The sequence below is a fragment of the Mangifera indica genome, chromosome 11 (genome assembly GCF_011075055.1).
Source record: "Mangifera indica cultivar Alphonso chromosome 11, CATAS_Mindica_2.1, whole genome shotgun sequence".
Classification (NCBI taxonomy): domain Eukaryota; kingdom Viridiplantae; phylum Streptophyta; class Magnoliopsida; order Sapindales; family Anacardiaceae; genus Mangifera; species Mangifera indica.
The window spans coordinates 817,561-832,536 of record NC_058147.1 but is presented as its reverse complement, the minus strand read 5'-3'; the positions used below and the strand labels follow the sequence as shown (position 1 = coordinate 832,536).

The following is a 14,976-nucleotide window of genomic DNA, read 5'->3' as shown; positions in this document are numbered from 1 at the left end:
ATCATATCATCTAACAAATCTTTCCATGATGTCTCAGTATGACCCGTTTTATTTATAAGCCCTGACAAGATGTATGAATTTGTAAGTCTTCTAAAGGTTAACACTTGCCCAAAATTTATAAGCGGTGTGGCCCGATATGTATTTGTATATTTACATTTGCAAATATATTGTGTTTACAATGAATCTATGTATATGCATTTGTTTGAAACACATAAGGGTCCGGTCATTTAAATGGAAACCGAGTGCTACCCTATTTGACTCTGCCCCTTTGTTTTACCATGGCAGCACTGCGACCTTTTGATGCTCATACACTTGAGATTGAAACAATAGATTTAGATTTGATATGAGATCTTAAGTTTCATATCATACACTTGAGATTGAAACAATAGATTTAGATTTGATACTTCTTGTGCAGGACCTTCAATGTTACGTGATAAGCTAATCTAACAGTACTAATGTACATTGCCATTTTCGGGGCATTACTTCTTTAATCAATATTGCTGAAATGAATATTCTTAAATCCTGGTGAAGCGTCTGTGTAAATCATAGTATTTCTATGTTTTATTTATTGGTCCAAAGTTAGAGCACATGATGGCTTACACTTGATCTCTGAACTTCAGGTAAGTTCACCTGTTGAAAAACTTGTGTGCTGATGTTTTTTCTTTGCGCCCTAGGCATGAATATGTCCTCTGGTTAGATTGATGTCACTTTCTGGTGTTTTCATTTATGTGAAGCCAATGAAATGATTGCCAATTCCTCAGTGAATTAAGTTGTTCGTAGTCATTATTCTTATATGTGGTCTACACTTGATATCTGAACTTCAGGTAAGTTCACTTGTTGAGAAGCTTATGTGCTGATGCTCTGTTTTTGCACCTTTTTTTGGAATGTTGTCCAATTCTTGCATTTGATCCTACTTTTACATTTCTTCAAGTGAATAGAGTGCGGAAATGTCCTGTGGGGTGAATAAGAGATATGAAATTAAAGGAGATTTATTGTTGGGATGAGTAATGCTTAAGAGGTTAGGGAGAGTTTTAATGCTCAAATTTACAATTCTTTTAGAAGTGGAGATAGTTGGAGTAAAGCAGGTATTGTGACTCTCCTCAATTTGCCTTTAAAGTAGTCTTTGTATATGGCTTAGAGTAAAACAAAATCTCTTCTTCTCTTACTTCATTAAACCTTTTGCGCTTAATGTGAGGCCGCTCGCTAAATTAAAGCATGATTTAGCCCATTTATTTTGTCCTTCATTCTGACAGTGATTTTTTTTTTTTTGGATTTTTAGTCCTTGAAGTTTTAATTGTACTGGTACATATTGAACTTGTGTTTGCTCCTTTCAAATTCAGTTGGCTTTGTTTTTTTATCCATTATTTTAATGCATTTAAATTTAGCAACATAAGTATATGAATGCTGTGACCTTTTCTTGGCCATGAATTGTTTACATGGAGTCCAGAAATGTGAGTTGCGAAGCCTGTAGTGTGGCAATGGTTTGGTAAAGGTTAGTCTGGTTTGTTTCTCATCTGTCCCTTCTGCCCAATATTTTTGAAATTCTTGAGATCTTGTTATATGTAGCATTGATGTTTAAATGTCTTGCTTTTTTCTTCTAGGTGAGACCTGAAATGAAAAATTGAATGACCGCAACTTATATGCTGGTGTTATGCTTTGATAAAGATATGACAAGGATGCTGGCCTTCATGTTCTAGAAGTTATGGCTGTGGTAGTGGTAGCAATGGTTTTTATTTTTCAACTGATATCACTCTTAAATTAGATGACTGAATAGACGATATGGATGATGGTACTGGTCAGCCTGCAGCTTTTGTTGAAGCAAATTCTAGAGGACCTTCTAAGTCTACAGTGTCGATGAAAGGCAAAAGGGAAAAACTGTGATAGCTGATTTGTTTGAGAGAAAACTTAAAAACATAAGGGATGCTATTTAAGATGATGCACTGGCAATTAGAGAGGGAAATGTTTCAGCTGAGAGAGGAAGTTTTTGCAGAACTGCGGATTCTATTCACCCACTTTGGTGTGCATTATAAATCTTAACACTTTGCTTGTTGCGAATGCCGGAAGTGCCAAAGAGTGAAAGGAACTTTTGTTGCAGATGGTGTATACTCCTGATGACTCTTGATGAAATCCCTCTGTGGTTGATGGGCATGATATATACATATAGATATATACACACACAGATAAATGCATACATGTATACATATATATATATAGATGGTTTGTATAGGATTGAGCTATTTTAGCATATTGGTTTTTTTCTTCATTTATTTATACTGGGGATGAAGAGGATGATTTCAGTGGTTGTTAAATTCTTTGATAATTTTTCAGTCAGTGTTTGTTTGGAAGTACCAATTTTGATCTTTAGGGGGTGTTTGGTTTGGGTAATGTTTGATTACTAAAATAGAAAAATTACCTTGAAGATAGATTACTTAAAAGATTACTGGGTATAAATGATTACTATGTTTGATAAAATTTGATAGGTATAAATAATTATTGTGTTTGGTTAAAGGTAATAAAAGATTACTAGTAAATTATTTTGCTTAAATACCTTTGAATGTAATTATTTTTAAATATTTTTTATATTATTTGTCATATTAATTAAAAATAAATTTATTTTTATCTCAAAAAATTAATAAATAATAATTTTTTTATAATAAACTCAAGATTACCCCAATAATCTTTAAATACCTAAGGTAAAAGTGGTAATCAGATTATCACCTATATTACTTGTCACATCAGCATTGGTAATAAAAAATTACTGTAATATTTTATTACTGACAAACCAAACAAAGGAATAAAAGATAGATTATCAAGGTAATCTTAAAAATCTTTAACCAAACGCATCCTTAATGCCATGCTAACAGTATACAGTTTAATTTGACTGTTTAGCAAAAGTAGTCCCTTGTTGTAATCAGTGAATTATGAGAATTTTCCAGGAGTTTTTCACTTACCTTGCATGTTGGTGCAAGAAGCCATAATTAGTAAAAATTAATTAATTAATAATTACAATATAAGTTTTAATTTTTTATTAAATATGCCTCTTCAATTCAGTCTTATACATTGGGTTAGACCATGGGCCTCATGAATTTTGTGCGCCGGGCCACCGACACCTCTATAGGCAATAAAATGGATTTTAACTTAGAACGTGAAAAATCATTTCCTCAATGTTAAGACGCAAAATAGTCATCCCGCTTAAAACCGTGTCTTCACTTGCCTCCTTGCCGCCTCTCAGAAATAGGGTATTTTTTCGCCCCCTGAGTTCCTCCTCTTTCCTAGATACCCTGAATTCGAGTCGCCTGCAACAAACGGCAAATCATTAGCCATAAAACTTGTAAGTCTACCCCAGCAATTTATTCTTATTTTTCTTTGTTTTGTTTACAATAGTTGCCAGACTACATTGAGAGAGAGGTGGTACACGGTAGACCAAATGTTTGATGAAAGTCTTGTTAAAAGCTCAAATTCGATATAGCCCACGTGTGGAAATATGCGACGCCCATGAAATTTCAGCTTATGGGTCAGTTCCATTGACGAGAATGAATTGTATGTTCTTATCCATCAATCTGTATTCCAAGATGCCATCTATAACTGTGATGGGATAGTCAAGTAGAAGAAGTCATCACAGGAAAGTACCAAAGAATCTTCTCAATCTCCGGCGTACCAAACTGCCCCCTGACTTTGGGGTTAACTTGTTTTTAGAGAGTTGGGTCAAATGGGGCTTCCTGAGAGAGCTTTGCAGACTTTTTGTTGGTTTCAGAAGCAGCCTCATCTTTTCCCAGATGATCAGGTATTAGCATTTCTAAAACTTATAGAAATTCGAACTCAAATATAGAGTTTTATATTATTGAATTTGAATTTAAACTTAAAATTGAGAGTGTTTGACTTATTAAACTTGTAAATCTAAAGAAATTCACTTCAAATCAATTGAAATGATATCATTTTTTAATACATATCAAATAATATCATTTTAATTGGTTTTAACTTATCTACAATACTTGGTGGCATCTTGAAACCTTAAATCTTATGATTTGATGTGAGTTTTTTAATTTACATAATTATTTTTAATTTTTTTTGTGTGAAATATATCATATCGTGTAACAAATCTTTCCATGATGTCTCGGTATGACCCATTTTATTTACAAGCTCTGATAAGACGTATAAATTTGTAAGTCTTTTAAAGGTTAACACTTACCCAAAATTTATAAGCGGTGTGGCCCGATATGTATTTGTATATTTACATTTATACGTATATTGTGTTTACAACGAATCTATGTATATGCATTTGTTTGAAAAACAAAAGGGCCGGGCCATTTAAATGGAAACCGGGTTTTGCCCTATATGACTCTACCCCTTTGTTTTACCATGGCAGCTCTGCCAGCTTTTGATGCCCGTTCGAAAGACCCACTTCACATCAAGTTAGGTATTTTTATTTTTATTTTCTCGTTTTTGGATCCGATATATGTAGGTTTACTCGGTTTAAAATAGTTAGGGTTTATCAATAGTGTCAGTGTTTTACAAATTTTCAAATTGAGGATTGTTATTTGAGAAGTATAGCACTTATTGCTCTTTAGATTTTAGGTTTATTTATATTTCCCAGTTCGACGCCTCTTTTAGGTGTTGATTCTTGTCTGGCGTACTTTTGTTTAGATGTGGATAATAAAAACCTATGAAGACCGGAGAGTCTAAATCATATAAATCTTACATTAGAAATTTATACTTTTTGTAAATGTAAGATCCCAGTCTCATGATGGCTACCACATGAGATTGGAAAGTCTAACGCAATGTAAACCCTGCAATTTTTTTTGATATGGGATCTTAAGTTTCATATCTTACACTTGAGATCGAAACAATAGGTTTAGATTTTATACTTCTTGTGCAGGACCTTCAATGTTACGTGATAAGCTAATCTAACAGTAGTAATGTACATTGCCATTTTCGTGGCATTACTTGTTTAATCAATTTTGCTGAAATAAATATTCTTAAATCCTGGTGAAGTGTCTGTGTAAATCATAGTATTTCTATGTTTTATTTATTGGTCCAAAGTTTGAGCACATGATGGCTTACACTTGATCTCTGAACTTCAGGTAAGTTCACCTGTTGAAAAACTTGTGTGCTGATGCTTTTTCTTTGCGCCCTGGGCATGAATATGTCCTGTGGTTAGATTGATGTCACTTTCTGGTGTTTTCATTTATGTGAAGCCAATGAAATGATTGCCAATATCTTAGTGAATTAAGTTGTTTGTAATCATTATTCTTATATGTCGTCTACCTTTTCTATTGCCGGTGCAAACTTAATGCACATGATGGTTTACACTTGATCTCTGAACTTCAGGTAAGTTCACTTGTTGAGAAGCTTATGTGCTGATGCTCAGTTTTTGCACCTTTTGTGGGAATATTGTCCAATTCTTGCATTTAATCCTACTTTTACATTTCTTCAAGTGAATAGAGTGCGGAAATGTCCTGTGGGATGAATAAGAGATATGAAATTAAAGGAGATTTATTGTTGGGATGAGTAATGCTTAAGAGGTTAGGGAGAGTTTTAATGCTCAAATATACAATTCTTTTAGAAGTGGAGATAGTTGGAGTAAAGCAGGTATTGTGACTCTCCTCAATTTGCCTTTAAAGTAGTCTTTGTATATGGCTTAGAGTAAAACAAAATCTCTTCTTCTCTTACTTCGTTAAACCTTTTGCGCTTAATGTGAGGCCGCATGCTAAATTAAAGCATGATTTAGCCCATTTATTTTGTCCTTCATTCTGACAGTGATTTTTTTTTTTTTGGATTTTTAGTCCTTGAAGTTTTAATTGTACTGGTACATATTGAACTTGTGTTTGCTCCTTTCAAATTCAGTTGGCTTTGTTTTTTAATCCATTATTTTAATGCATTTAAATTTAGCAACATAAGTATATGAATGCTATGACCTTTTCTTGGCCGTGAATTGTTTACATGGAGTCCAGAAATGTGATTTGCGAAGCCTGTAGTGTGGCAATGGTTTGGTAAAGGTTAGTCTGGTTTGTTTCTCATCTGTCCCCTCTGCCCGATATTTTTGAAATTCTTGAGATCTTGTTATATGTAGCATTGATGTTTAAACGTCTTGCTTCTCTCTTTTAGGTGAGACCTGAAATGAAAAATTGGATGACCGCACCCATTACTCTTATGATATGCTGGTGTTATGCTTTGCTAAAGATATGACAAGGATGCTGGCCTTCATGTTCTAGAAGGTATGGTTGTGGTAGTGGTAGCAATGGTTTTTATTTTTCAACTGATGTCACTCTTAATTTAGATGACTGAATAGACGATATGGATGATGGTACTGGTCAGCTTGCAGCTTTTGTTGAAGCAAATTCTAGAGGACCTTCTGAGTCTACAGTGTCAATGAAAGGCAAAAGGGAATAGTTGTGATTGCTGATTTGTTTGAGAGAAAACTTAAAAACATAAGGGATGCTATTTAAGATGATGCACAGACAATTAAAGAGGGAAATGTTTCAGTTGAGAGAGGAAGTTTTTGCGGAACTGCAGATTCTATTCACCGACTTTGGTGTGTATTATAAATCTTAACACTTTCCTTGTTGCGAATGCTGGAAGGGCCAAAGGGTGAAAGGAACTTTTGTTGCAGATGATTTGTACTCCTGATGACTCTTGATGAAATCCCTCTGTGGTTGGTGGGCATGATATATACATATAGAAATGTACACACACACATAAATGCATACATATATACATATATATATAGATGGTTTGTATAGGATTGAGCTATTTTAGCATATTGGCTTTTTTCTTCATTTATTTATACTGGGGATGTAGAGGATGATTTCAGCTGTTGTTAATTTCTTTGATAATTTTCCAGTCAGTGTTTGTTTGAAAAGTACCAATTTTGATGCTTTAATGCCATGCTAACAGTGTACAGTTTAATTTGACTGTTTAGCAAAAGTAGTCCCTTCTCGTAATCAGTGAATTGTTAGAATTTTCCAGGAGTTTTTTCGCCTACCTTGCCCGAGGTTTCCATGATGGTATAAGCAACCTTAATTAATAAAAATTAATTAATTAATAATTATAATATAAATTTTAATTTTTTATTAAATACGCCAATTCAGTTCTGTCTTGTACATTGGGTTAGGCTGTCGGCCTTCCGAATTTTGTGCGGCGGGCCACCGACGCCTCTGCAGGCAATGAAATAGATTTTAACTTAGAACATGAAAAATTATTTCCTCTAAGTTAAGACGCAAAGTAGTCATCCCGCTTAAAACCGTGTCTTCACTTGCCTCCTTGCCGCCTCTCAGAATTAGGATTTTTTTTTCGCCCCCTGAGTTCCTCCTCTTTCCCAGATACCCTAAATTCGAGTCGCTTGCAACAAACGGCAAATCAGAAATAGGATATTTTACTTTGTTTTGTTTACAATAATTGCCAGACTACATTGAGAGAGAGGTGGTACAGGGTAGACCAAATGTTTGATGAAAGTCTTGTTAAACGCTCAAATTCGATATAGCCCACGTGTGGAAATATGCGACGCCCATGAAATTTCAGCTTATGGGTCAGTTCCATTGACGAGAATGAATTGTATGTTCTTATCCATCAATCTGTATTCCAAGATGCCATCTATAACTGTGATGGCACAGTCAAGAAGAAGAACTCATCACAGGAAAGTACCAAAGAATCTTCTCAATCCCCGGCGCACCAAACTGCCCCCTGACTTTGGGATTAACTTGTTTTTGAAGAAACCAAGTGCTGAGTGTGACCCAGCTCAGAAATATTTTGATTATGATGAGGAAGATAAAGGAGGAGGAGATGAAAGTGAAGATGAAGAACAAGAGAATGATTCTGTTTGGGAACCAGAAGAGCTTGAAGCTATATCGTCTCTTTTTCGGGGAAGAATTCCTCAAAAACCCGGAATGCTGTATAGAGAAAGGCCTCTGCCACTTCCACTTCCTCATAAGTTAAGGCCACTTAGGCTTCCCACTTCAAAGAAGCATTTTAAATTAGCTTGTCCGAAGATAACCTCTTCGCGGGCATCTATATCTGAGCGGGTGTACAAGAACCCAAATTTCCTCATCAATTTAGCTAGGGAGATCAAGGGCCTTAGCTCAAATGAGGATGTGTCCGTAGTTCTTGACAAATGTGGTAGATTCTTAAGGAAAGGGTCGTTATCGTTAACAATTAGAGAATTGGGTCATATGGGGCTTCCTGAGAGAGCTTTGCAGACTTTTTGTTGGGTTCAGAAGCAGCCTCATCTTTTCCCAGATGATAAGGTATTGGCTTCAACAGTTGAGGTCTTGGCAAGGCACCGTGAATTGAAAGTGCCATTCGATTTAGAGAAGTTCACTAGCTTGGCTAGCCGGAGTGTGTTAGAGGCAATGGTGAGGGGTTTCATTAGAGGTGGAAATTTGAGGCTTGCTTGGAACCTAGTGTGTGCTGCCAAGGATTCCAAAAGAATGCTGGACTCAAGCATTTATGTGAAGCTGATATTAGAACTTGGTAAAAATCCCGATAAATACATGCTTGTCATGACCTTACTAGACGAGCTTGGACAAAGAGAAGATTTTAATTTAAGTCAACAAGACTGTACGGCTATCATGAAAGTCTGCATAAGGCTACGTAAATTTGATGTTGTGGAGAGTCTCTATCATTGGTTCAGACAATCTGGAAGGGATCCAAGTGTGGTTATGTATACTACTCTGATTCACAGCCGTTATTCTGAGAAGAAATACAGGGAAGCATTGACAGTTGTTTGGGATATGGAAGCTTCAAATTGTCTCTTTGATTTTCCAGCTTATCGAGTTGTCATAAAGCTTTTTGTTGCTTTAAATGATCTCTCGAGGGCTGTGAGATACTTTTCAAAGCTCAAGGAAGCTGGTTTCTCCCCAGCATATGACATATACCGGGACATGATTAAAATATACATGGTTTCTGGGAGATTGGCGAAGTGTAAGGAGGTTTGCAGAGAAGCAGGGTTAGTAGGATTCAAGTTTGATGAACAGATGGCCTCTAGATTTGTTGCAAATTGAAAGAGAAACAAGGATAGGTTGTTAAAATATGTATTTTTTTAGTGTGACAGTTTGTGTATTAATCATGACACCAACTTTTCCCATCTATATATGTTAATGTTATTTCTGAACTAGATTCTTTCGTTTTAAACAAGAAAGTGAAGTGAAATTCAACTACCTGTCACTGCACTAGTTTTTTTAGCATCCTGGAACTTCAATCAACATTTATTTGTATTTCTTGAAAGGTCTTCAATGAAGACAATTATTGTTAGTTATACCATTAATGAAGTTTCTCTTCTACCATTAATGAAGTTTCTCTTCTGGGGTTAGTTACTAGTATTTCCACATCATCCCAATTTATCAATAATTCCCAACATCTTTCACCAAGAAATATCCATGTTTTACATGTTTATTGGTTTGGATTTTCTTTGTTTCCTGAAGCAAAACTTTCTGACTACTGATAGATTGAAATGACTAACCTTCAATGTCTATTCCAGTTGATTATCATATTGGGGTCTACTGCATTTTTTCCAGGGGACGGGAGAATTCCCACTACCGCTGGCAGGCCAGCCCGGCCGTGAGCGCGGTGGGAATTCTACATTCTGAGACTTATGCTTAGGTGTTTTTCATCCTAACCAGAATATATCAGAAAGAAATGAAAGAGTGAAGTGTTTCTCCTGCTGTAACTCAGGTTAAAGTCTCTGGTGAACACAAGAAGGTATTATCTATTTTGCATTTGGTTCGAAGAATATTTTATTATCAACATTAGAAGAATTATTAAATATAAATTATTACTATATTTGATAAAATTTAGTAAAAATAAATAGATACAAATAATCATTATAATTGATTAAAAGTAATAAGAAAATACTAGTATATTATTTTACTTAAATATCTTTACGTATAATTATTTTAAAATATTTTTTATGTTATTTATTATATTAATTTAAAATTAGATTATTTTACTTTCAAAAAATTAATAAATAAAGAGATAGCTATAATAAAATTAAGATTACTTTAATAATCTTTTATTACCTAAAATAGATGTGATAATCAAATTACCTTTTATATTATCTCTCATATCACTATTGGTAATAGAAGATTATCGATAATAAAAGATTATTAAAATATTTTATTACTTATAAATCAAACAAAATAATCTTAGTAATAAAATATAGATTATTAAAATAACTTTTTTACCACTGAAACCAAACAACCCTTTAAATTTTATTTCATTATCTTCATTGGTCCATAGGATCAACTGAGACATTGATGCATGTCATACAAACAAATGAATGCTTAATTCCATATTTAAGCACCATCACATGTTTTATTTTCTCAATCTACTTCAGCTTCGGAATATAGTATTTCACAGTTTTCTCCTTCCATGTATCCTTTTCAAGATACTTCTCATAAAAGCTTGCTTGCCCGCTTTCTTCTATTGTCAACGCAACAGTGCTTCTTGTGCCATAGCGTCCCTGGATAGCATAAAATATCCACATAAATAAAATGAGATTCATGAGAGAGCAAATAGAAAGCATAGTTAAAAACACTTACCAGTGGGGTCTCTACTTCAACGAACACAGAACTTAGACTATATTCCCAATCAAGTGAACAAATACCAGGTAACCTGCTTTCATCCGCCTTAATTGAGTCCCTCATCAGTTTTTCAGTCATCTCTTTCACAGGTAATTCACCGTCCCCATAATTAATCAACAGTTCTTTAAAATTCAGCCCCAGACGCTGAGCCTACAGGGAAATTTAGTTACAAGTTATAGAAGTAGATATAGCCATAGTGCAAGAAAGAAAGAATTTAGTCTAACCTTGTGCCAGGGTGAATCAAGTTTTGCATTTGAAAGCACATGAATGCCTGGGCAAACTTCTTGAATGGTAATGGGTTCTCCTTTGGGTCGATTGGAGACATAAACCATAGTCTTGGAAAGCATGTCAGCCAGTATCAGGTTAAACCCATTGTATTGATGAACCTCTGTTACCAGTTGCTGTGCAAATTCAATCGGACTCTTTGTACTCTGCATTAGTTTTCTCAGAATCACTACTTGATGAGTATGATAATACTTACAGTAGTAAGAAAACAATTATTTACCTCCAAAAAAAGCACAGGCAAGTCTCCTCGGCTCTTCGCCTCAGGAAGGGTATGAAGCTCCAACACATTGGTGAGAAAAGCCACCCTGCCTTTTCTTGAACAGGCTAACCATGTCCCTCCAGCAAGTTCATCTCTCCCTCCTAAAATTTCACCTCCATCCCACCACCCCACCGGCTTCGTAGGCCTTGAACAACCACACAAAAATAAAAAACACAAACCGGTTAGTCAAGGAAAGTCCCCAAAACACAATCAATCAAAATATATAACAAAGGAAAAGAAGTGCATGTGCATGCCTCTGATGATATTCATCTCTGTTTTGCAGGAGAAGAAGAGGGTAAAGAGGATGAGCTTGCCAAATAAACGCAGCTATACACATTTTGATATCTCGGCTTCTTATCAGGGATGAAACAGTAGAGTGTTACAAGCAAGAATGATGAATATAACGGTGACTAAATAATGAGAGCGGAAGAGATAAGCACGAGCTTTCTTCCGCATGTGTTTTTCTCTGCTGACAGCAGGTGGCTAAGCCTATATATAAAATTCAAGCAAGTGACAAAAGAAGCAACCACTTTAACGCACGCAGAAAAGGGGTTTGGCTGGCATATCTCTTTACATTCATTTTAAACTTATCTTTTGATTATACCAGATCGAAGATTTTCAAATATCTTCATTCTTAGTCCAAGTCGATAATTGATCTTTGAGAATTATTGACTACTTGGACATTGAAACCAAAGGTAAGACATGTAAAAATCAATTTAAGCTTGTAACGTCAAGTTTATGGATTTTGATCCACGCTAGAATTGTAACTCAGAGTAAATGAATTAAGTTTGAGTCAATTTGAATACGTAAATTTGAGTCAATTTGAATACATAAATTTGAGTTAATGACTTTAAATTTTAATCTATCAATCTTTCAAATTAAACTAAGTTTTCATCAATTCAAATATAGATTAAAGTCATAATATATTATTTGATTTGATATATAATACCTCAAAACAATTATGAATAAAATAAATAATACCATAAAAGGTAAACATTATTTTCAATAAAAATAAATGATTTCATTATATGGATAACTAAATTGCTCACGAATTGACCGATTGAGCAAAAATTTGAGCCGAGGGACGAATTTAGATGTGCCAAATGCGAGGGTGGGCTTCTTCTCGCTTGTCTCGGATTCCCTGTGGAAGTGACAGGTTGGCAATGGGCCAGGATTATATTATTACTTAGCACGGAAAAAGCGGTGTGAGTGTGACTAGAGAGAGCTGCCGTGGATGTTAAAACCGGAAATCAACGAGTTAAGCGGTGTGACTTAAGGCAATTAAAGGAGGCAGTCGACTTGTTTGGTGGCAATTGGATGTGATAATTTGAAGAAATCAGGAGGCCGCCGCCATTCTAATTTATTACATTTTCCTTGTTTTTAATTTTATTCGGTAAAAAACCACTTGCTTAGGTCTACGCTTCTATCTCAACTTTGATATTTTTTCGGCCCAGTATGGCGGCTGTCTTCATTCTCTATTTACTTTTGATTAAATTACTATTTCAAAAATAATTTTTCGCCCTTAAATTCAAAAACTATAACCATAAACTGCACATTTTTATGGTGAGGTGTATAATAAAATATTTTTTATATATATTAATAATATATATAATTTAAATATATAAATAATATATGATTATATAATTAAATAATTAAAAATTAAAAATAAAATAATATTTAATCATATAATAATATATTATCTATATATCTATATTATACATATATATAACATTATCTATTACTATAATTATGATAAAAAAGATAAGATTTGATTTAAATAATTCTAAACTAGGTGTTATCTAGATTACACTTATAATTGTGATTTTAATTATCAAATATTATATGACAATAACTAAAATTAATCATATTATTAAAATAAAATAATTATAAATAATATGAAATTTTAATATAGTATCAAGTCTTTTCCGTGAACCTAGTTAAAGCTTTGGATGATATTTTATAGTGTTTTTTAATACCATGGAATACAAATTATGGCTTTGTTCTTCATACGGAATTTTTTTTTTTTCTATTCTAATTAGGAATTTTAATGATATATTATTATATAATTTAATATTAATTTAAAATTATATATATTTGATATATTATTTAAATATAAAAATAAATATGGGTACATACGGTGTTCACAGTATCAAATTCCACAATCTATTTTCCTCCCTACGTCCAAAAATCCATAATTTCTAAAGCCATAACAATTTTTTCAGGCTCGTAATAGCCAAGCACACTCCGCCATTATGAATGGGAGGGCGCACTCCACTATGATTGGATCTGACATAAAACTAAGTCAAATTCAACGCAATTTTTAACATTTAAATTTAAGCAAATTTAAATTAATTTATTTTTATATTAAATTTAAGTTTAATTTATAGAAGTTTCAGTTAATTTAAAATTAAGCGTTATTTAAACTCAATTTAGATTGAATTTAGTGTCACACTTCTTAATCAATTTCTTAGGTTTAGCCTTTTTTTAATATTAAATTGATAATAAATACATAATTATATAATAACAATGATGTGTTGTTATATGATTGAATAATTTTAAATTAATATTAAAATAATATATATCCATATAGTGACACATTATGTTGAGTATATAAATTAGTATTCATTGGTAATATAGATATTTTTATTTTTTTGTTGTTTGAAAAATAATTATTTCCCATCCAAAAATTGACAAGACATTCTCTCACCTACTAACTTCCAACAAACGTATTTAATGAAATTAATTAATTTTTAAGATAAACAAATTTTAAAAATTAAATTTTATTATTTAAAAATTTGAATTAATATTATTTAATAGTAAATACCGTTTTATCTTTAAAATTTATTAAATAAAATTCCACCCCTATTGTATAAAATTTTAAAATTTAAAACAATTGTCAACAACTTTCCATTGGCTAAGATGGTTGCAATCGCATTGAATTAGTGCGGTTTTAATAAGAATTACACTTGAATTGTGAAAAATTCTATCAAAATTAAATAGGATAAGTGTGATTCAAATGAAATCGTATTGATAAATTACACCATTTTGATGGAATCATGATAAAAATTATACTATTCTAATGCATTTTTGATAAAATTATATCATTTCAATTGTAATCAGCTAAAATTAGTTAAAGTTAGAGTTAGAGTCTTTATTTTTTAATTAAAAATAGAGATTTAAATAATAAATTTTAAAGTTGATAGGAGTAATTAATTTTTTTGTATTTTAAAAGTGTAAATGATATTAATTTTATAATATTTATATATTTTTATAAATAAATTAAAATACTCTTAAACCATTAAATTTAATATTTAACTTTTTTTCTGACATATGAGAATGTATTTTTCAATTTAAATATATCAAACTATTATTTGGATATAGATTCAAGTGGGAAATAATCGGGTTTTTTTTTTTTCCTCAACCCATTTCACCCAACATGTAACAACTTCCTTAAATGGCAAAGAAAATTGAGATATATTCTCAATGATTTTAAAACTGAATCACATTGATCAGTTCAACTAGTTGAATTAAAAATCGGCTCTAAGTTTAATTTGATTAACATAAAAAAGTTGTTTATTAATTGATTCGGATGAACTGGTCAAAACTGAGTTTGACTAAAATTTAGAATATTTTTTAAATTTTAATTATTTTTGAGTAATTTGATTATTTTTTAGTAGGTTAGATGAATTTCTAAAGGTTTGTAAGAAAAAAATAAAATTAAAAAAAAAGTATTTCATATCTATTGAAATGTCTTTTATAAGTAATAATTTCATAATTATATTTTTTTTCTATATCATGAGATTGAGATTTTTTTATTTTAATTATTTTATTAAAATCAAATAAATAATTGTTATTTCT

The 14,976-nt window shown here is 32.4% G+C and overlaps 2 protein-coding genes, 1 long non-coding RNA gene and 4 other non-coding genes across 13 annotated transcripts; 6 read left to right on the top strand and 1 right to left on the bottom strand.

Annotated features, from left to right (window-relative positions):
* The first annotated feature begins 593 nt into the window (after nucleotides 1-593).
* Nucleotides 594-657, top strand: LOC123230240. Its single transcript, XR_006505052.1, has one exon. It is a non-coding gene; the product is annotated as a small nucleolar RNA snoR101 (small nucleolar RNA).
* Nucleotides 658-797: 140 nt separating this feature from the next.
* On the top strand, nucleotides 798-861 carry LOC123230241. Its single transcript, XR_006505054.1, has one exon. It is a non-coding gene; the product is annotated as a small nucleolar RNA snoR101 (small nucleolar RNA).
* Nucleotides 862-3,144: 2,283 nt separating this feature from the next.
* Nucleotides 3,145-6,844, top strand: LOC123229264. 7 transcript variants are annotated; one of them, XR_006504835.1, is made up of 5 exons: nucleotides 3,145-3,784; nucleotides 4,367-4,412; nucleotides 5,082-5,996; nucleotides 6,106-6,215; nucleotides 6,316-6,844. It is a non-coding gene; the product is annotated as an uncharacterized LOC123229264 (long non-coding RNA). The 7 variants fall into 7 exon arrangements; XR_006504834.1 differs by having other exon boundaries at nucleotides 4,367-4,417; XR_006504836.1 differs by lacking the exon at nucleotides 4,367-4,412 and having other exon boundaries at nucleotides 3,146-3,784.
* LOC123230239 lies at nucleotides 5,055-5,118 on the top strand. Its single transcript, XR_006505051.1, has one exon. It is a non-coding gene; the product is annotated as a small nucleolar RNA snoR101 (small nucleolar RNA).
* On the top strand, nucleotides 5,302-5,365 carry LOC123230238. The gene has a single exon (XR_006505050.1). It is a non-coding gene; the product is annotated as a small nucleolar RNA snoR101 (small nucleolar RNA).
* Nucleotides 6,845-7,092: 248 nt separating the features above from the next.
* Nucleotides 7,093-9,152, top strand: LOC123229263 (pentatricopeptide repeat-containing protein At2g01860). The gene has a single exon (XM_044654926.1). It carries the CDS (start codon nucleotides 7,446-7,448, stop codon nucleotides 8,994-8,996), a length of 1,551 nt encoding a protein of 516 aa, XP_044510861.1. The 5' UTR covers nucleotides 7,093-7,445; the 3' UTR covers nucleotides 8,997-9,152.
* Nucleotides 9,153-10,178: 1,026 nt separating this feature from the next.
* Nucleotides 10,179-11,738, bottom strand: LOC123229262 (transport and Golgi organization 2 homolog). Its single transcript, XM_044654925.1, has 5 exons — nucleotides 11,373-11,738; nucleotides 11,080-11,263; nucleotides 10,799-11,005; nucleotides 10,533-10,724; nucleotides 10,179-10,453 (listed from the first exon to the last, which is right to left on the bottom strand). Exons 1-5 carry the CDS (start codon nucleotides 11,453-11,455, stop codon nucleotides 10,319-10,321), a joined length of 801 nt encoding a protein of 266 aa, XP_044510860.1. The 5' UTR covers nucleotides 11,456-11,738; the 3' UTR covers nucleotides 10,179-10,318.
* Between the last annotated feature and the right edge of the window lie 3,238 nt (nucleotides 11,739-14,976).

Excerpts from the sequence above, each read along its gene's own strand:
- LOC123229263 (XM_044654926.1), top strand. The coding sequence starts at position 7,446 with ATGAAAGTCTTGTTAAACGCTCAAATTCGATATAGCCCACGTGTGGAA.
- LOC123229262 (XM_044654925.1), bottom strand. The coding sequence starts at position 11,455 with ATGTGTATAGCTGCGTTTATTTGGCAAGCTCATCCTCTTTACCCTCTT. Across the intron at positions 11,264-11,372 it reads AGAGATGAATATCATCAGAG|GCCTACGAAGCCGGTGGGGT; the intron begins GCATGCACATGC and ends TGGTTGTTCAAG. Across the intron at positions 10,725-10,798 it reads TTGATTCACCCTGGCACAAG|GCTCAGCGTCTGGGGCTGAA; the intron begins GTTAGACTAAAT and ends ATTTCCCTGTAG.